Source organism: Excalfactoria chinensis, chromosome 13 (genome assembly GCF_039878825.1).
Source record: "Excalfactoria chinensis isolate bCotChi1 chromosome 13, bCotChi1.hap2, whole genome shotgun sequence".
NCBI lineage: Eukaryota > Metazoa > Chordata > Aves > Galliformes > Phasianidae > Excalfactoria > Excalfactoria chinensis.
The window spans coordinates 15503054-15518697 of record NC_092837.1 but is presented as its reverse complement, the minus strand read 5'-3'; the positions used below and the strand labels follow the sequence as shown (position 1 = coordinate 15518697).

Sequence of the window (15644 nt, the reverse complement as noted above, 5' to 3'; positions counted from 1 at the left end):
GCATCCTCCAGATGGCCTTAAACAAACCCCAACGAACTCAAAACAAGGCTGAACAGGAACACGGCCCGGCTGGGCTCAGCTCTGCTGCACGGCGTGACGTCAGGCTCGGGTTCATTTCATAGCTGGGCACAACGTGTGCCCACATGTGCCCTCAGTGCCCTGCAGGAGAGGAAAGCGCTGGGTGCCACGTGGTTCTTTGCATCCCATCCACCCCCAGCAGCCCCAGGAAAAGCCCCATGTTGGTAGTGGAGGTGGGAATGGACTCACCCAGCATCATCAGGGCCAGCTGCGCCACCGCCTCTTTCATCTTCTCGTGCCCCGCGGTGCCCGGCGTGTCCTCCCGCACCCACAGGAAGGTGCTGCAGGGCACGGGGTGTGACGGGATCACCACCTGCCCCCAGTAGCGCTGCCAGCCGTTGGGCTCGGCCTGCACACACCGGGTGAGGAAGCGGGGGGTCCCCAGGTGCAGCTGCCGGCACAGAGCCCCCAGGCGGCCCAGAGCAGCACGCGGCTCCGAGGACGGCAGCACCCGCTCGGGGCTGCCCAGGTGCTGCACGTTGCTGGGGGGCGGCTCCTCCCGAAGCGCCTGCAGCTGCTCCTTCAGATCCGGCTTCAGCCACTCCACCTTCACCTTCTTCTTGAAGAGCTCGACGTTCCCTAGGGGAGCCGCAGCAGCTGCACGCTCCGTCCGTCCCACCTCAACCCCCCAGCATCCATCCCAGCCACCCCATTGCCTCCCGGTACCTTCCAGCAGGGCTTTCTTGGCCATGGCGGCAGCGTGGTGCGAGCTGTATGTCAGCACGGCGACCTTGCCCTGCTTGCGGCCGGTGCTGGCGTGCAGCGTTAAGCGCAGCAGCCCCTCGGTGGCGTCCAGCAGCACAGTGTGCAGCTCAGCGTGGCGCACTGTGCCGGGCAGCCCGCTCACACTCAGCTCGCACTTCTCGAAGCTGCGGCACACCAGGATGGCGCGGCCGTCCTGCACCTCCCAGTTGTTGAGGGCGGCGATGGCCTTCCCGGCGCCGTGCTGGTCGCTGTACTTGGCGTAGGCGAAGCCGCGGTTGAGCCCGCTGAAGGTCAGCATGAGGCGGAACTCGTAGAGCTGCCCCACGCTCTGGAACAGCGGGATGAGCGTGTCCTCATACAGGTCCCGCGGCAGCCTGGCGATGTACACCTCGGAGCCGGGGGGCGGCGGGCTGCCCACCCACCCTGCAGGCACACAGGCGGCGTCAGAGCACCGCCCGCCATCCCGGCATCATCCCCCCCCCGGCAGCACCGCGCCGAGCTGCGGGCACCCACCTGGCGGAGGGCCGCCGTACCGCCTCTGCCCGTTCACCTGCACCAGGTCGATGCCGGTTTCTCTCACCCAGGTGAGCAGAGCCGCCTTGTTGCTCTGGTTGACGCTGCTGATCCACTGCGGAGGACGGAGTAAGGAGGTCGGCGTCGCCCCCGGGCGGAGAGTCCGGCTGCCCGACCAGCCCCGCAGTGCAGCCCGCAGGCTGAGCGCCGGACTGCAGCCGTGGGAAGGAGCGCGGCGCTGCTCTGCCCTCCCGGGGCACAACCGAGCAGCAATGCGGCTCCGCGCCACAAGAGCAGCGACTCTGCTGGAGCACGTGGGCACCGACGGCAACACAAGGCGGGAGCAAAGCGCTGCTCTGAGCCGTCGGGCCGCGCTGAGCTCCGCCCCAGGCGGGATGGTGGGACTCGGGGAACCGGCTCCCAACTCCTGCCCACCGCCCGGCACTGCGGCCCCAGGGGGGAGCCGAGGACGCTGCCCACGCGGCACCACCATGACCGAGTACTGACCGAGTACTGACCGAGTACTGACCGAGTACTGACCGAGCACTCATTAAGGACCGCCCGGCCCCATCGGCGCCTTTGAACCTCGGAGCTGCGTTGTGGTGGGGGTGGGTCTCTGACCGTGGAGGTCTTTTCCAACCTTCAGGACTCAGCCGCTCTGATCCCGGCTCTCGCTAAAACAGCGCCTGGCTGCATTTTACCCCCACGCACCTCCGCCTCCTTGTCCCCGCCGGGCTCCGCGTTTCCTGAAGCGCATTAGACCCCTCCGGACGGGTCCGGGCAGCGGCAATCCCCCCACGCGGGGCTCCCAACCCCGGCAGCGCGGAGCGGCTCTGAGCCCCGACGTGCGCACACCGAACCCGCTGCCGAGACTCCAGCAGCCGCTCCGAGCCCCTGCCCGGCCCCACGCGGTGCCCTCGAGTCGCGCGGCACGAAGCCGAACGGCCGAAGCACGCGGGGACCCCCTGAGTGCGTTCTCGCCCCGCACCCCCGTCCCGCACAGCACCCACCTCCTCCGCCATCGCCGCTCCTCGTGGCTCCCGCCCGGCTCTGGAACCTTCCATCCCCACCACCCACCGCTGGGCCTCCACCGCCCCGCCCCGGGGAGGGAGGAGAACGCGGAGGGTCGGGGCGCAGCACAGCCCCCTCCCCCGGCAGCGCTGCGCTCCTGGAGCAGAAGGGGGCAGGTGGGCGGAAGGAAGGAAAGAGGCGAGGCGTGGGATGGACGAGATGTATTGTCTGTCAGAGCGTTTGGCACGGGATAAGGTCAACCCTGCAGCCAGAGCGGAGACGCCGGGCTGGACGTTTATTGAACGCGAAGGGCACAAGGAGCTGCAGCCAAGAGCCCGGAGGCCGCTGGCAGCGTGGGGCTCCTCTGGTCATGGCGCAGCTGCAGCCAGGAAGGCAGCGTGTGCCAGAGCCGCTCACAAAACATCTCTGCGATAACAGCCGAGCGGTTCATAGGAGTCAGTGCGGCCCCTCCGCTCCTGCTGGGAAGGGCAGGGAGCAAAACAAAGAATAAACGCAACCTCCAAGGGCTCCCCCGCCCCTGTGCCCGCTGCCAGGGGGCTGGGAGGTGGAGCCGAGCAGCCTCGTGGTTATAGGAGCAGCCGTCCAGGTGGGCGCTAAGGCTGACTTGTTTGCCTCCTGATCTCCTCCACGAGGCTCTCCCTGCGGATGTTGACCTACACAGAAAGCAGAAGGCTCCATGAATACAACACGAGCAGCTGGTGCTCCCTGAGCAATGGCCCGTGCTGTAATTCATGGCCTTTGTCTGATGAAATAGTGCCACCAGGACACCAGTCCCTCTATGGGGATCAAGCAGGCAGCAGCATTCACAGAGCTGAACCCTGTGAGAGTAAAGCACTGTAAGTAACCCTCCAGTACAGGTTACTGTAACCCTCCCAGCTCAATGCTCCTCCACTCTCTCCAAAGCAGACCAGCACACAGACGGCCGCTGCTCCCCTCCTTGTTCCAGCAGGGCACCTCCAGGCCCCTCAGTGATACTCCCATACCCTGGAAGGAACATGGAGGCAGCCATAGAGCAACACCGACCCTTCCCTCGCTGCAGAACCTTGAGCTCTCACCTCTCCCCTGGGTACCAAACTCAAAGTGTGGGCCTGCACCAGTTCCCCTGCTGTACACAGGCTGACCCTGTGGCATGGAAGGCAGCTCTGAGCTGTGATGGAAGGTCGAGCAGCCCTCACCTCCTCCCTGGTTGCCACTATGCGCAGCTTGACGACTCCATCCTTCAGCTCCTGCTCTCCCACAATGGCCACGAGGGGGATGCCCGTGTCCTCGCAGTACTGCAGCTGATTGAGGAGCTTGGGGTTCTTCTTGTACAGTACTTCTGCCTGGAAGGGAACCAGAGCACAAGGCTGCTCTCAGCACTGGCCTGTTGCTCTGCGCCCCATCGTTGCTCTGGCATTCCCAGGCCAGTCCAATTGCTATCCCATGAATGGGGGGCATGCAGGGACTGGCTGACATCAAGGCAGGCCACTGCAGCTAGAAAGTAACGCAGCACAGCTCAGAGGAACTGGTAAGATGCTGCTTCCCCTAGGAAAGCACCAGGCTGTCAGCTCTAGTGTGTGTCAGACTGACACCTGTGGTGTTCCTTTGGCTCAGAAGCCCTATGGAGCACCCCTTCTCCGCTGGGCAGACCTGCAGCAGGAGCAGCGCACAGACACGGGTGGCTTTTTTCACAATGAATATCCAGCCCAGGCTCCTCCCCTCCTTGCAATGCTCTGCAACATTGTGTTTTGGAGCGCACATCACAGCTGCCATTCAGCAGAGCCCGAAGTGCTGCCCTCCTCTGGCCATTCACCCTGAGCAAAGCCACGACAGCCCCTGCAGCAGTACAGGGCCAAGCGAGCCGTACCACCCAGCGCCCCCTGGAGAACATCTCTTCTAGGGCAGAGAGAGGCAAGCTCCACTCAGGAAGGCAGGCTGCTGCCCACCCTCTCCCTACGGCTCCTTCTTCGCAGAGCAAAGCCAGATGTGGTCCATTTCCAGGCATAAGAAAGAAGACAGTGGATCAGGCAGCTCCTGACTTGGCCATCACCTGGTTATACCTTGATTCCAGCATCCCACAGCTCCGAGACGAGCTTCAGTCGCTCTTCAAGGAGCTTCTTTTGAGCAGAGGCCACGAGCACTTGTGTCTCTGTTGTCCTGATCTTCTCCTCAGCGGCCTAGAAAGGAGATGAGACTCAAAGGATCCTACTGACACACAGACACAGTCAAGGCTCTAAGAACAGCATACGCTCTGGGCAGCCAGAGACCCATCCTAGAATCACATCATCTGTGATGGTCCCATGTTTTGGGGTTTATCCCAGCCTCCCTCCTGTGCTTGCAGGTGTGCACAGGTGGAGACTGACTTCATTCTGACACCCTGCTGTAGAACACAGCAGGGGCCTGCACAGCTTATCCATCAAAGACCAACTTCAACATTTGCTGGAATGGAATACATGGGGAGAATGTAAACCCTGTGCTTAGCTGAGTACCAATGCACTCACCTCCAGTCTCTGCTCGAGGATGGAGAAGATCCGCTCTATCCCAATGCTGACCCCCACACATGGCACCTTCCGTCCCTTGGGATCAAACATTCCCACCAGACCATCATAGCGGCCGCCTCCAGCCACGCTCCCAACACCGACTGACTCCTCTCCGTGGTTGTTCTGCTGCTGCAGCAGGACAGCCTCATATATCACCCCCGTGTAGTAGTCCAGGCCTCGCGCCAGGCTCAGGTCAAAGGAGACCTGCGGGACACAAAAGAAGCCCCTTCAGCAGCTGTGCTCAGGGACCCAGGGCTGTTAGGCCAGCAGGGCAGCAACCCCTCCTGCCTCTGCTCCTCACCTTCCCTGTGATGCCAAACAGCGTCAGGTACTCAAACAGCAGCTTCACGTCCTCCAGCCCCTCCTTGGCCATCTTGTTCTGGGACAGCTTTGGGTCCTGGAGAAGCTGCTCAATCAGGTCCATGCCACCTGCAGGGACAAGTTGTGCCTCAGGTCAGTCAGTGCAGCAGCACCTGCAACAACGTGTGCTGCCTTTGTGTCCCCCCATCCCTGCTCAGAGCACACCTGCCCCGGCCTGCCTGGCATGGAGGAGAGCAGCTGCACTCATGGGGAGCGCAACAGAGCAGGAAGAAGGGCAAGGGCTGGATCCCACCGTGCTCACCGTTAAGCTGAACGTATTCCCCAATGTGATCTGCAGCCTCAGGTGAGAGTCCCTTCTCTCCTACCATCTCGCTCCTCACTTCCTCCCATGGCATCTGTGAGGGGTGAGAAGAACATCAGCCACTGCCTCAGGGATGTGGTCTCCCCTGAGGAAGGTCTCTGATAGCACTGCCCCATACAGGTGATCAAACACCAGCCCCGCTCAGCACATCTCCACACTGCAGAACTCCCTCAGCACTGGGGAGGTTAAAAGGTTTATGAGTGAAGCAGCAGATGAAATGCCCTCAGGTCATGCTTGTAACTCCATCTCTTGCACTTCTGCACGGTCTTTTTGTATCCTAACCCTGCAGTTTTTGTATCCTAATCCTGACGGAGACTCACAGGGAGCCCAGCAGGTGCAGCCTGGAGCTGCAGCCCGTACCTTATCGAGTTTGTCGACGCTGGAGCAGATTGTTCGGAACTTGCTGTCTGGGACACCACAAACTGCAAACATCCCATCCAGGATGCGCCGATCATTGACCTGGGAGACAAGGAGGAAGGAGGAGACAAGGGAGGACAAATCATCTGATACGTGGGTTTGTCAGAATAGCTCAGGAACAGGCCACAGACTCAGGAGATTCATTCACTATGTCCCTTGCACTGCCAGTACAAGAGAACTCTGCTAACTATGGCCTCAGGAGACCTCCTCATGTACCCATTTAAAAGGGGTCCTGAGAGGAAGCACAGCCGTTCCACATAGACACCACAAGAGGGAGGAGAGGCAAGATGCTAAGTGCTCTGGATCCAGCCTCGGTGGGCAGGTACTATTGGGTACAACCACAGGAACCACCATCACTGCTTCCAACTGCAGCCCAAAGAAATCCACCCAAGGATCCAGTCCTGGCCTCACCTTAATGAGGAAGTCCCCGAGCTGCAGGTCACTCAGGATCTCGTGCACTATCTTCAGGCACTCGGCGTCTGGAATCATTGGGTCGAACTGCCCCGCAATGTCAAAATCCTGAGGCACAAGAAAAGGCAGAGAGCAGCTCAGCACTGCTGGGCACGGCTGCAGCCACGGCTTCAACTCTTGATCCTCAAGATGTTCTTTATTTGCTTTCCCCTTCTAAATGAACAAGCAGATCAAGGCACACGGGGGGATTAAGGCAGCAGAAGTGATCTCGACTGACACGAAACCAAAACTGCAACTACAGAAAAAGAAATCAAACACGCTGAGTGTCCATTGCAGATCACCAGAGAGAGCACCAGCATGGGCAGCTGCAGCTTCACAGCACGATGTCTCAGGCAGCTGCTGCCCCGTGGTAGAAAAACAGGAAAGAAAGCATCAAAACTCAGAGAAGAAAAACACAGAAGCAAAAGGAAACCTTCTGCTCACCTCCAGTTTACAAACCCCAAACGCAGTTTTTCTATCAGACTTTGAGGAAGAGAACAATTAGGGACATGGGACGGAATGGTGAGTAAATTTCAATGCAGCTTCACCAAGCTTCCAAAATAAAACGGGGCAACAGAGAAAGAAGGAGGTGTGTGTGATTGCATCAGTCAGCCCTCTGATAGCTGAAGGTGAGGAAGGATGATGCAATTCCCACGGCAGCTGGGCAGCTCAGCAGTTCAGCTCTTGTCACCTTTGGGATCCCATGGAAATTCTTCCCCTCGACCAAACTGACAAGCACTGCGAGATGGGGCAACGAGCTGCTGCTCTCCGCAGTACAAAACAGCACCCACACCTGGGGGTTACAATGGCTCAGAGCCCTGACGAGGCACCGCCCTGTGCTACAGCCAACGTTCTCAGCCTCTCCCACTCTTGAGCTACTTTTCAAACACAAAGAGGAACACGATGGAAAATAGGAGCTTCCCAGAGCTGCACAGAGGGCGGCTGCAGGATAACGGCCACAGTCCTACGGCCCCACAAGCACTGCCCAGCCCCCAGCCCCGCACTGCAGCTGCCCACACTCACACACTGGTAGAACTCCCTGTAGCGGCCCCTGGTCATGGCCGGGTTGTCCCGTCTGTACACCTTTGCGATGTGATATCTCTTGATGTTGGTGATTTTGTTCATTGCCAAATAGCGAGCAAAGGGCACCTGCGACCACAGGGTTAAGGATGGGAACAAGGAGGGATCACCACACCCAGATATCAGTCACGGGCAGCGCTGCAGCCTCACTATCTCCCCAGCACAGACACGTGGCACCACACATGGCACACACCTGTGGGTCAAAGCAGCAGCTAAGAGATGCTGGACTGGCAGCATCCTGCCACTACCAAGGGGGCATTTACCCTACGGGCATCTTTCAGCACTGCCTTAGGTGAGACCTTGCCACCTAGTCTGGGTACCCTGCTGCAGAAAGAACTCCGCTCTGCAGAGATCTTCCTTCTCTCTACCTACCTGCATTACTTTGACTAATTCAAGCAACGGGCAGCATAAGTAACTGAGCAACAGTTCTGCACCCACTGTAACATGTTACCTTTTAACATTATCCCTGCCTGGAGGGGGTCAATGCCAAGGGGCTGCCCCCCCACCCTCCTCCTCCCTGCGGGCAGCCACAGGAGGAGGGCAGAAAAGACAACAAAACCCCTCAGCACTGGCTGTTGCAGGATACAGTCAGGTCATAGCGCAGGGACAGCAGCTCTCCTCCTTGGTCTTTCAGATCATAGATGAGCTTCGAGTCCTCTCCATATTTCCCTGTCAGCGTCTCCTATGGAAAAAAGATCACATGAGCAAACAGCATCTTCAGTGTCAAGTGATGAGCCCGAGAGCACAGAGAATCTCCACCAGCTCTGCTGATGTGCTGCACTCTCACTCACCTTCAGCTCAAACACCGGCGTGTCGATGACTTCTGCCCCATGGCGCTTGAAGCAGGCGATGATGGCATTGAAGACTCTCTCACGAATGGCCATTTGCTTGGGGCCATAGTCCCGTGTGCCCTGCCACGAGGCGAGGGAAAGGAAAGCAAACGGCACGTTGGGTTAGAAGCGTGCAGCGGCAGACAGAGGTGATGCAAAGAATCCAGCACTTAAAAAGCCAGAAGGGTCAGGCCTGTATTTTGACAATTGATACGTGTTAAATTCGCCTGCATGGGTCCCCGTTTAATCTTCCTGTTAAGGTTCATTGAATTACTGCCGTGAAGCCTTCCTGTTTCCAGGAACACGGAACTCACTGCCAAGTAACTGCCTTTCGATTTCGAGGGCCCAACAATGAGTGGAAGCAAAGAGCAGGAACACCCCACCCAGGGCTCACAGCAGTGCAATGGCGCAGCTGGGACGGGCTGGGAACACAAACTGCTTCTCCTGACACTCACACAGCCACCAAATCCTCATCCTGCACATCTGAGCAGCGGGATCTTTCCCTTCCCCGGCCCCGCACCGCACTTAATGTTTGCTATAACAAGGGAATGGGCAAGGCAGGTGGTCTGGAAGCGCAGCCTTGAAATGACCGGCATCAAGGTAGCAGTTGTTATTGAGGAGCAATGTTCACAACCATCTCCATGCCTCAGCACCGAAGCACTGCAAAGCATCGCAAAGCATTGCAGAGCATCGCAAAGCATTGCAGAGCATCGCAAAGCATTGCAGAGCATCGCAAAGCATTGCAGAGCATCGCAAAGCATTGCAGAGCATCGCAAAGCATTGCAAAGCATTGCAGAGCATCGCAGAGCATTGCAAAGCATCACAAAGCATTGCAAAGCATTGCCCAGCGGGAGCCCGGCACGCCGTGCGATCAGCACGGCTGGGAACGGCCGGGTCCGGCGGCGTAGCTCACCTTGGGGTTCTTGAGCACGAACTTGTGCCTGCCTTCATCCCCTCCCAGCTCCGCCTTCATCTCCAGCAGCTTCGCCACCTCCTTGGCGACCTGTGAGGAAGGCAGGGCCCAGTCAGCCCGCCGTGCCCGCACACCCCGCACGGCCCCCGCCAGCCCTCCTCACCCGACTCCCCGTCACACCGGTTCCCCCCGCAGAGCGCAGCCGCACCTGGTCGGGCTCGGCCTTGTCCTGCTTCATCCTCCGCACCAGCTCCGCCTGCTCCCGCACCGCCTCGGCCGCCATCACCGCCGCGCGCGCACCCGCTCTGACAGCTCCGGGACCGCGCATGCGCATTGCTGCTCGCGACCGCCCCGGGACCGCGCCTGCGCAGTGCCGTGCCGCAGCCAGACCGGCCGTGCGGAGCGATGAGTGCGGGGCGGGATGGGGCTTTATTTTGTAACAGCACCGAGACGCGACAGCGCCGCCCGCTCTGCTCCCGATCCTGCCCCGCTGCACAGCCTGTGATCGATCCCAACCCTGCCCCGCTGCACAACCTGTGATCGATCCCAACCCTGCCCCGCTGCACAGCCTGTGATCGATCCCAATCCTGCCCCGCTGCACAGCCTGTGATCGATCCCAATCCTGCCCCGCTGCACAGCCTGTGATCGATCCCAACCCTGCCCCGCTGCACAGCCTGTGATCGATCCCAATCCTGCCCCGCTGCACAGCCTGTGATCGATCCCAACCCTGCCCCGCCGCACACCCGCTATGGTTGATCCCAATCCTGCCCCGCCGCCCTCAGCTCCCTCCCGTCTGCAGCCGCTGCCGTGCACCCACAGCCCGGGCCGAGCAGCAGCTCTGCTTCCACTGGGTAGATCCGCAGGGCCACGCCGTCCTGCCCGCACCGCGCCGCCTTGTCCACCAGCACTACCAGCCCCTGCACGGTCCCACATCACAGTTTCAGAGCACAGAAGCTCGGCCCGGCCAGCAGCTAAGCAGGGCATGGCACTGTGTGTGATCCTTCAGACCTGTTTGCTCCTGCTGAGCAGACTGCCCTGGCCTGACACCGCCGTGCAATCCTAATCCCGGCGGGCACTGAGGAGACTCCAGCAGGAAGGTAACGGCTGGGGGCAGTGCGGTTCCAGTTCTGCACCTCCAGCCAGAGAAGTCCTACGGCTCCAGCCTTCTTCTGATCTCAGCAGCGAGCTCTTCTCTTGGGATATCAACCTACAGAGCAAGCAGGAAGGAGCAGTTATCTGCCAGATCCACAGCACCGACCTGCAGTGGAATTCCAGGAAAACACGGAGCCTTTTGGGAGCGGCTGGATTTTGGAATCACCCCTGAGACTTGCTGCAGAGCCATGCTCACCTCCTCTCTTGTTGCAACATCTCGCAGCTTGACGACTCCATCCTTCAGCTCCTCCTCTCCTATAATGGCAACAAGGGGGATGCCGGTGTCTTCGCAATACTGCAGCTGTTTTAGCAGTTTAGGATCCTTCCTGTACATCATTTCTGCCTAGAAGGAAGCAGTGGTGAATCATCAATGCAAATTTGCTCTGGTGGATATTGGAACAAAACAACTGCACAGAAATCTCATTATCCTGCAGCCAGCAGTTCCCCTTAGTGCTCCCAGGTCTCCAGATCTCACGCAGACCCTGATTTTACCTTGATTCCTGCATCCCAGAGCTCAGAGATGAGCTTCAGTCTCGCACTGAGTAAATGTTTCTGAGGCGTAGCCACCATCACTTGCGTCTCAGTCGTTCGGACTTTCTCCCCTGAAGCCTGCAGGGACAGACACAGTCATGGAAGCGCCTGTGTGAGCTGAATGTACCTTGTAGCAGGAGCTCACCTATTTCATCACACTAGACCTAAAAATTACTGAGGTGCTTTCTCTGAAACCTCGTTAGTGATTGCTACAAAATGCTTCTCACAACTGTAACCTTATGGGCTCTACATTCTGCATGGATGTTTAGGCTTGAGATGGATCATCCTCACCTCCAAAATCCTTTCCTCCTCAACACCGTGGAGCTCAAGTTACAAATAACTGCTTCTGAGAGCACCACCCCACACAAAACACAGCCAGCAGCACCTACCTTCATTCTGTGCTCGAGGATGGAGAAGATCCGCTCTATCCCAATGCTGACCCCCACACATGGCACCTTCCGTCCCTTGGGATCAAACATTCCCACCAGACCATCATAGCGGCCGCCTCCAGCCACGCTCCCAACACCGACTGACTCCTCTCCGTGGTTGTTCTGCTGCTGCAGCAGCACAGCCTCATATATCACCCCCGTGTAGTAGTCCAGGCCTCGCGCCAGGCTCAGGTCAAAGGAGACCTGCGGGACACAAAAGAAGCCCCTTCAGCAGCTGTGCTCAGGGGCCCAGGGCTGTTAGGCCAGCAGGGCAGCAACCCCTCCTGCCTCTGCTCCTCCTCACCTTCCCTGTGATGCCAAACAGCGTCAGGTACTCAAACAGCAGCTTCATGTCCTCCAGCCCCTCCTTGGCCATCTTGTTCTGGGACAGCTTTGGGTCCTGGAGAAGCTGCTCAATCAGGTCCATGCCACCTGCAGGGACAAGTTGTGCCTCAGGTCAGTCAGTGCAGCAGCACCTGCAACAACGTGTGCTGCCCCAGCCTGCCTGGCATGGAGGAGAGCAGCTGCACTGATGGGGAGAGCAACAGAGCAAGAGGGAGGGCAAGGGCTGGATCCCACCGTGCTCACCGTGAAGCTGAACGTACTCCCCAACTCGATCCACAGCCTCAGGTGGGAGTCCCTTCTCTCCTACCATCTCGCTCCTCACTTCCTCCCACGGCATCTACAAGGTGAGTAAAGAGCATCTGTCACTGCAGAACTTTCGCATCAGCCGCAGCCTCCAGAGGCCCATGTATCCAGAACATATGCTGGAATATAACATAATTCTCAGTGAACGATCCTTACTAACGATCTGTGTGCATCTCACAGAGATTGTTAACTAAGATCACTAAAGATGCCAAGTCTTACTTTCAGCCACTGCTATTACCCAGAATCTCTTTGTGTCCTTTACAATTACTAATGGCTTAATTCTTAAGGCAGTGACCTGCACACAACATCCAACCCAAGACTGGAAGTGATGTGCTGTGAGAGCACAATGCTTACCTTGTCCAGCTTGTCCAGAGTAGAGCACATAGTTACGAGCTTGCTCTCCGGGATGCCACAAATGGCAAACATGCCATTTAAAATTCGTCTGTCATTAACCTGGGGGTTGGAGAACACACTTAGCTCAGGGAAGATGTTCCACTGCAATTTCCTCCTGCTTTCATCCAAGGAGTGCTAGAAGCTGCTGGGAGTCTGCTTGTGTCCTTTGACTGGTGTCTCAATCCCACAGCACACTGGAGCCAGGAAGCGAAGGCACAAATGTGTGAATAATACCTGCCTCTGGTCTCACCTTAATGAGAAAATCCCCGATCTGCAGCTCGCTCAGGATCTCGTGCACTATCTTCAGGCACTCAGCATCAGGAATCATAGGGTCAAACTGGCCAGCAATGTCAAAATCCTGAGGCACAAGGAAAGGCAAAGGCTCTGGCACAGCTGGGTAGCTGCAGGAGTCTGGCTCTCAGCTGTTCCCCTATGTGCTCTCCCCAGCCCCCTCGTACAGGGGCACAACACTCACGCACTGGTAGAACTCCCTGTAGCGGCCCCTGGTCATGGCCGGGCTGTCCCGCCTGTACACCTTTGCGATGTGGTATCTCTTGATGTTGGTGATTTTGTTCATTGCCAAATAGCGAGCAAAGGGCACCTGCGGGACTGATGAGTTAAGGATGGGAACAAGGAAGATCCTCTGAGGTGCGAAAAGCTAAACCTAACGCTCCCCATCTTCCTCCATAACCACAGCAAGGCAACACCTTGCTGACATGGACCCTTACCAGGTCATTCTGCTTTCTTTAGGTGTGACACAGAGAAAACACAACATGTAGTGCACAAGAGCTTTTCAGGCACGTTGTGGAAATGGAGAAGGCGCAGGATGGATGCCTGCTTTCCACCTGCAGCAAACACTGCTGCTTTCTCAGAACTACCACAACACTGGCAAGGTGGCATAGCCTGCACAGGACAGCACAGAGCTGGGCACTGTAACAAGGCAGAAGGATGATCAGTGGTGTGGAGCACTGCATGAGCACAGTATGAAAGAGTAGCTTTGCTGCAGATATCAGACTGACTGGAAAGGACACCCACTGGTTAATGGGAAGGAGCTTTTGGCCATCCTGATGTGAAAAGGTTGGGATCTGCAGACAGGCCAGGACACTGATATCTACCCAATGCCTTTAAACTAGGCAGAGGAGGCTGTATCTCAGTTTGTCCTTGCCACCAAAGCTGCATATTCCGTGTGCTGTAAAGGCAGGATACAGTCAGGTCGTAGCGCAGGGCCAGCAGCTCCCCTCCCTGATCCTGCAGCTCATAGATGAGCTTTGAGTTGTCTCCATACTTCTCCATCAGCACTTCCTAGAGCAAAGTGGAACAACAGAGGAGACAAGGCACAGTGAGACACAAAGCAGGCGCTGCACAGCACGGCGGACAAGCAGCGTCAGTGCTTCGGTCAGTGATCCCACCCCACAGCTCAGCTCTGAGCCATCCCTGCGGGCACCCCGGGGCCTCCCGCAGCTCCCAGGGCTCCAAGTCCTCACCCGCAGCTCCAGCACGGGGGTGTCGATGGCGGCCGCTCCGTGCCGCTTGAAGCACGTCACCACGGTGCCCAACAGCCGCTCGCGGAGCGCCACCTGCGCGGGGTGCTGGTCGCGGGTGCCCTGAGCGGGACGGAGAGCGGAGCCTGAGCGGAGCGACGGGACGGGACGGGACAGCACCGGGACGGGACAGCACCGCACAGCACCGCACCGCACCGCACCGTCCTTACCTTGGGCGTCTTCAGCACCGAGCCCCGCTCAGCACCGGCTGAGCCCGCCGCCCGCACCTGCCGGGAGAGGAGCCCGAGCAGCAGCGGGCACCGGGCGGTCGCGGCGCCGTGCAGCGCCCGCAGCATGGCCGAGCCGGGAGCATAGAGCTGCCGCCGCACGGCAAGGCCAGAGCGCTGCTGGGGGCGGGCCGCTCCGTCCGGAAGCGGTAGGCCGCCCCGCCGCTCTATGTCTAAGCGCTGCACTTGTTGGTGTTTGGGCGGACCGCTTCGCTTTACGACACCGACTGGCACAGCGCGACAGTTCCCGTTCCCTCGTCGCCTGCTGCTCAACATGGCGTCAGGCAGCGGGGTAGGTGCCGCCGGTGGCCGCGCTCCCGCCTTCCCGGAGGCTGTGGGCACGTCGCGGGGAGGGCAGCGGAGGGACGGGCCGCTCTGGAGGCACCGGGGACACGGGGTGGGAGCGGGACCGCCCCGGGGCGGCCAGGCCGAGCTCGGGGCCTGCGGGCGGGCCGCGGGTCGGAGGCTTTCGGAGGGGACGCGGCGGGGCCTGTGCGGGACCCCTCGTCTGTACTGCTCCATGGGCTGCTGGGGACGGACACGGATCACGGAGAGGCTGAAGGGGGCGGGAGGGTGAGACCAACCCCCATCATCCCGTCTCAGGGCCCGGCCTGCCTTAGGAGCACCCCTTCTTCAGCTGGAGGGATCGGACCCGCCCCGCGCCGTCCCTTCTCGTCCTGCCCTGCTGCTTCTCAGCCCTTCTATGCAGTGCGCTGCCCTGCGGTGTGTAGAGCACCTGCCTGCTGCCTTTGTCTTGCATGGGGAAGCCTCCTTCCCCGCGGCTGTGATAAGTCCTGTGAGGTGCGACTATGTGGGACTGTTTGCTTTGTGTGGGGGCTGTGAGGTCGGGCTGCCTTTGTGGACCTGCAGGATCTGGTGCTGGAAATGCTGAGACGGGGTGAGTGAGGCTGATAGCACTGGTGTGACCTGACTGCAGAGCCAGGCTGGTTCAAACAGCTCCTCTAATACCCAGAATGGGTCAGCACTGCGAGGCTTTGTTCTGCTGCTTCCTTGCTAAATCTTTTGCTTGCTTGAAGCCACTTGCTGAGAGAAAACAGTGCTGAGAGAGCAGACAGAGCAGGATGCCGCCAAGGGACCAAGAGCTGATGTTTTGTTTTCAGCTGCCTGGGGCTGTGATCCCATTGCTTACAGCTGGGGCAGAGACTTCTGTGCCCTTGCGTTGGCTTTGACACCAGTAGTGGGTCAGTCATTTGGTGTCAGCATCCACAGTGAAGATGGGGCTGCGGGGCAGTTTTGTTTCTCAGTTGTTACTTACTTGGGAAATACTCTGTTAGAAAAAGAGGTCGGCGTTGCAATAATCCTCGTCTCCATCAGAACAATTAAGAGAAAAAGTTCTTTGGATAGCACCTATCCAAGATCTTGTCAGAGACGCCCAGCTCACAGCTGGATTTGCTTTCTTTCTTTGCGCTGGCACCGGGGAGATGGGAAAAGATCCACAAACAGCAATTTCCCTTTTATTACAGCAGGATTGTAGAGCAGCAAGT

The 15644-nt window shown here is 58.8% G+C and overlaps 3 protein-coding genes across 3 annotated transcripts; all 3 read right to left on the bottom strand.

Annotated features, from left to right (window-relative positions):
* Positions 1-21: 21 nt before the first annotated feature.
* DND1 (DND microRNA-mediated repression inhibitor 1) lies at positions 22-2543 on the bottom strand. Its single transcript, XM_072348259.1, has 5 exons — positions 2307-2543; positions 1297-1411; positions 745-1206; positions 268-657; positions 22-159 (listed from the first exon to the last, which is right to left on the bottom strand). The coding sequence occupies exons 1-5, from the start codon at positions 2358-2360 to the stop codon at positions 152-154; spliced, it is 1029 nt and encodes a 342-aa protein (XP_072204360.1). The 5' UTR covers positions 2361-2543; the 3' UTR covers positions 22-151.
* LOC140258190 (histidine--tRNA ligase, cytoplasmic-like) lies at positions 2514-9668 on the bottom strand. The gene is made up of 13 exons (XM_072348258.1): positions 9428-9668; positions 9220-9309; positions 8268-8387; positions 8063-8158; positions 7420-7545; positions 6358-6465; positions 5890-5988; positions 5470-5563; positions 5149-5276; positions 4809-5051; positions 4368-4484; positions 3504-3650; positions 2514-2981 (listed from the first exon to the last, which is right to left on the bottom strand). The coding sequence occupies exons 1-13, from the start codon at positions 9551-9553 to the stop codon at positions 2922-2924; spliced, it is 1554 nt and encodes a 517-aa protein (XP_072204359.1). The 5' UTR covers positions 9554-9668; the 3' UTR covers positions 2514-2921.
* On the bottom strand, positions 9631-14424 carry LOC140258189 (histidine--tRNA ligase, cytoplasmic-like). Its single transcript, XM_072348257.1, has 13 exons — positions 14083-14424; positions 13856-13975; positions 13578-13673; positions 12847-12972; positions 12622-12729; positions 12333-12431; positions 11919-12012; positions 11635-11762; positions 11292-11534; positions 10864-10980; positions 10568-10714; positions 9963-10426; positions 9631-9788 (listed from the first exon to the last, which is right to left on the bottom strand). The coding sequence occupies exons 1-12, from the start codon at positions 14413-14415 to the stop codon at positions 10370-10372; spliced, it is 1668 nt and encodes a 555-aa protein (XP_072204358.1). The 5' UTR covers positions 14416-14424; the 3' UTR covers positions 9631-9788; positions 9963-10369.
* Between the last annotated feature and the right edge of the window lie 1220 nt (positions 14425-15644).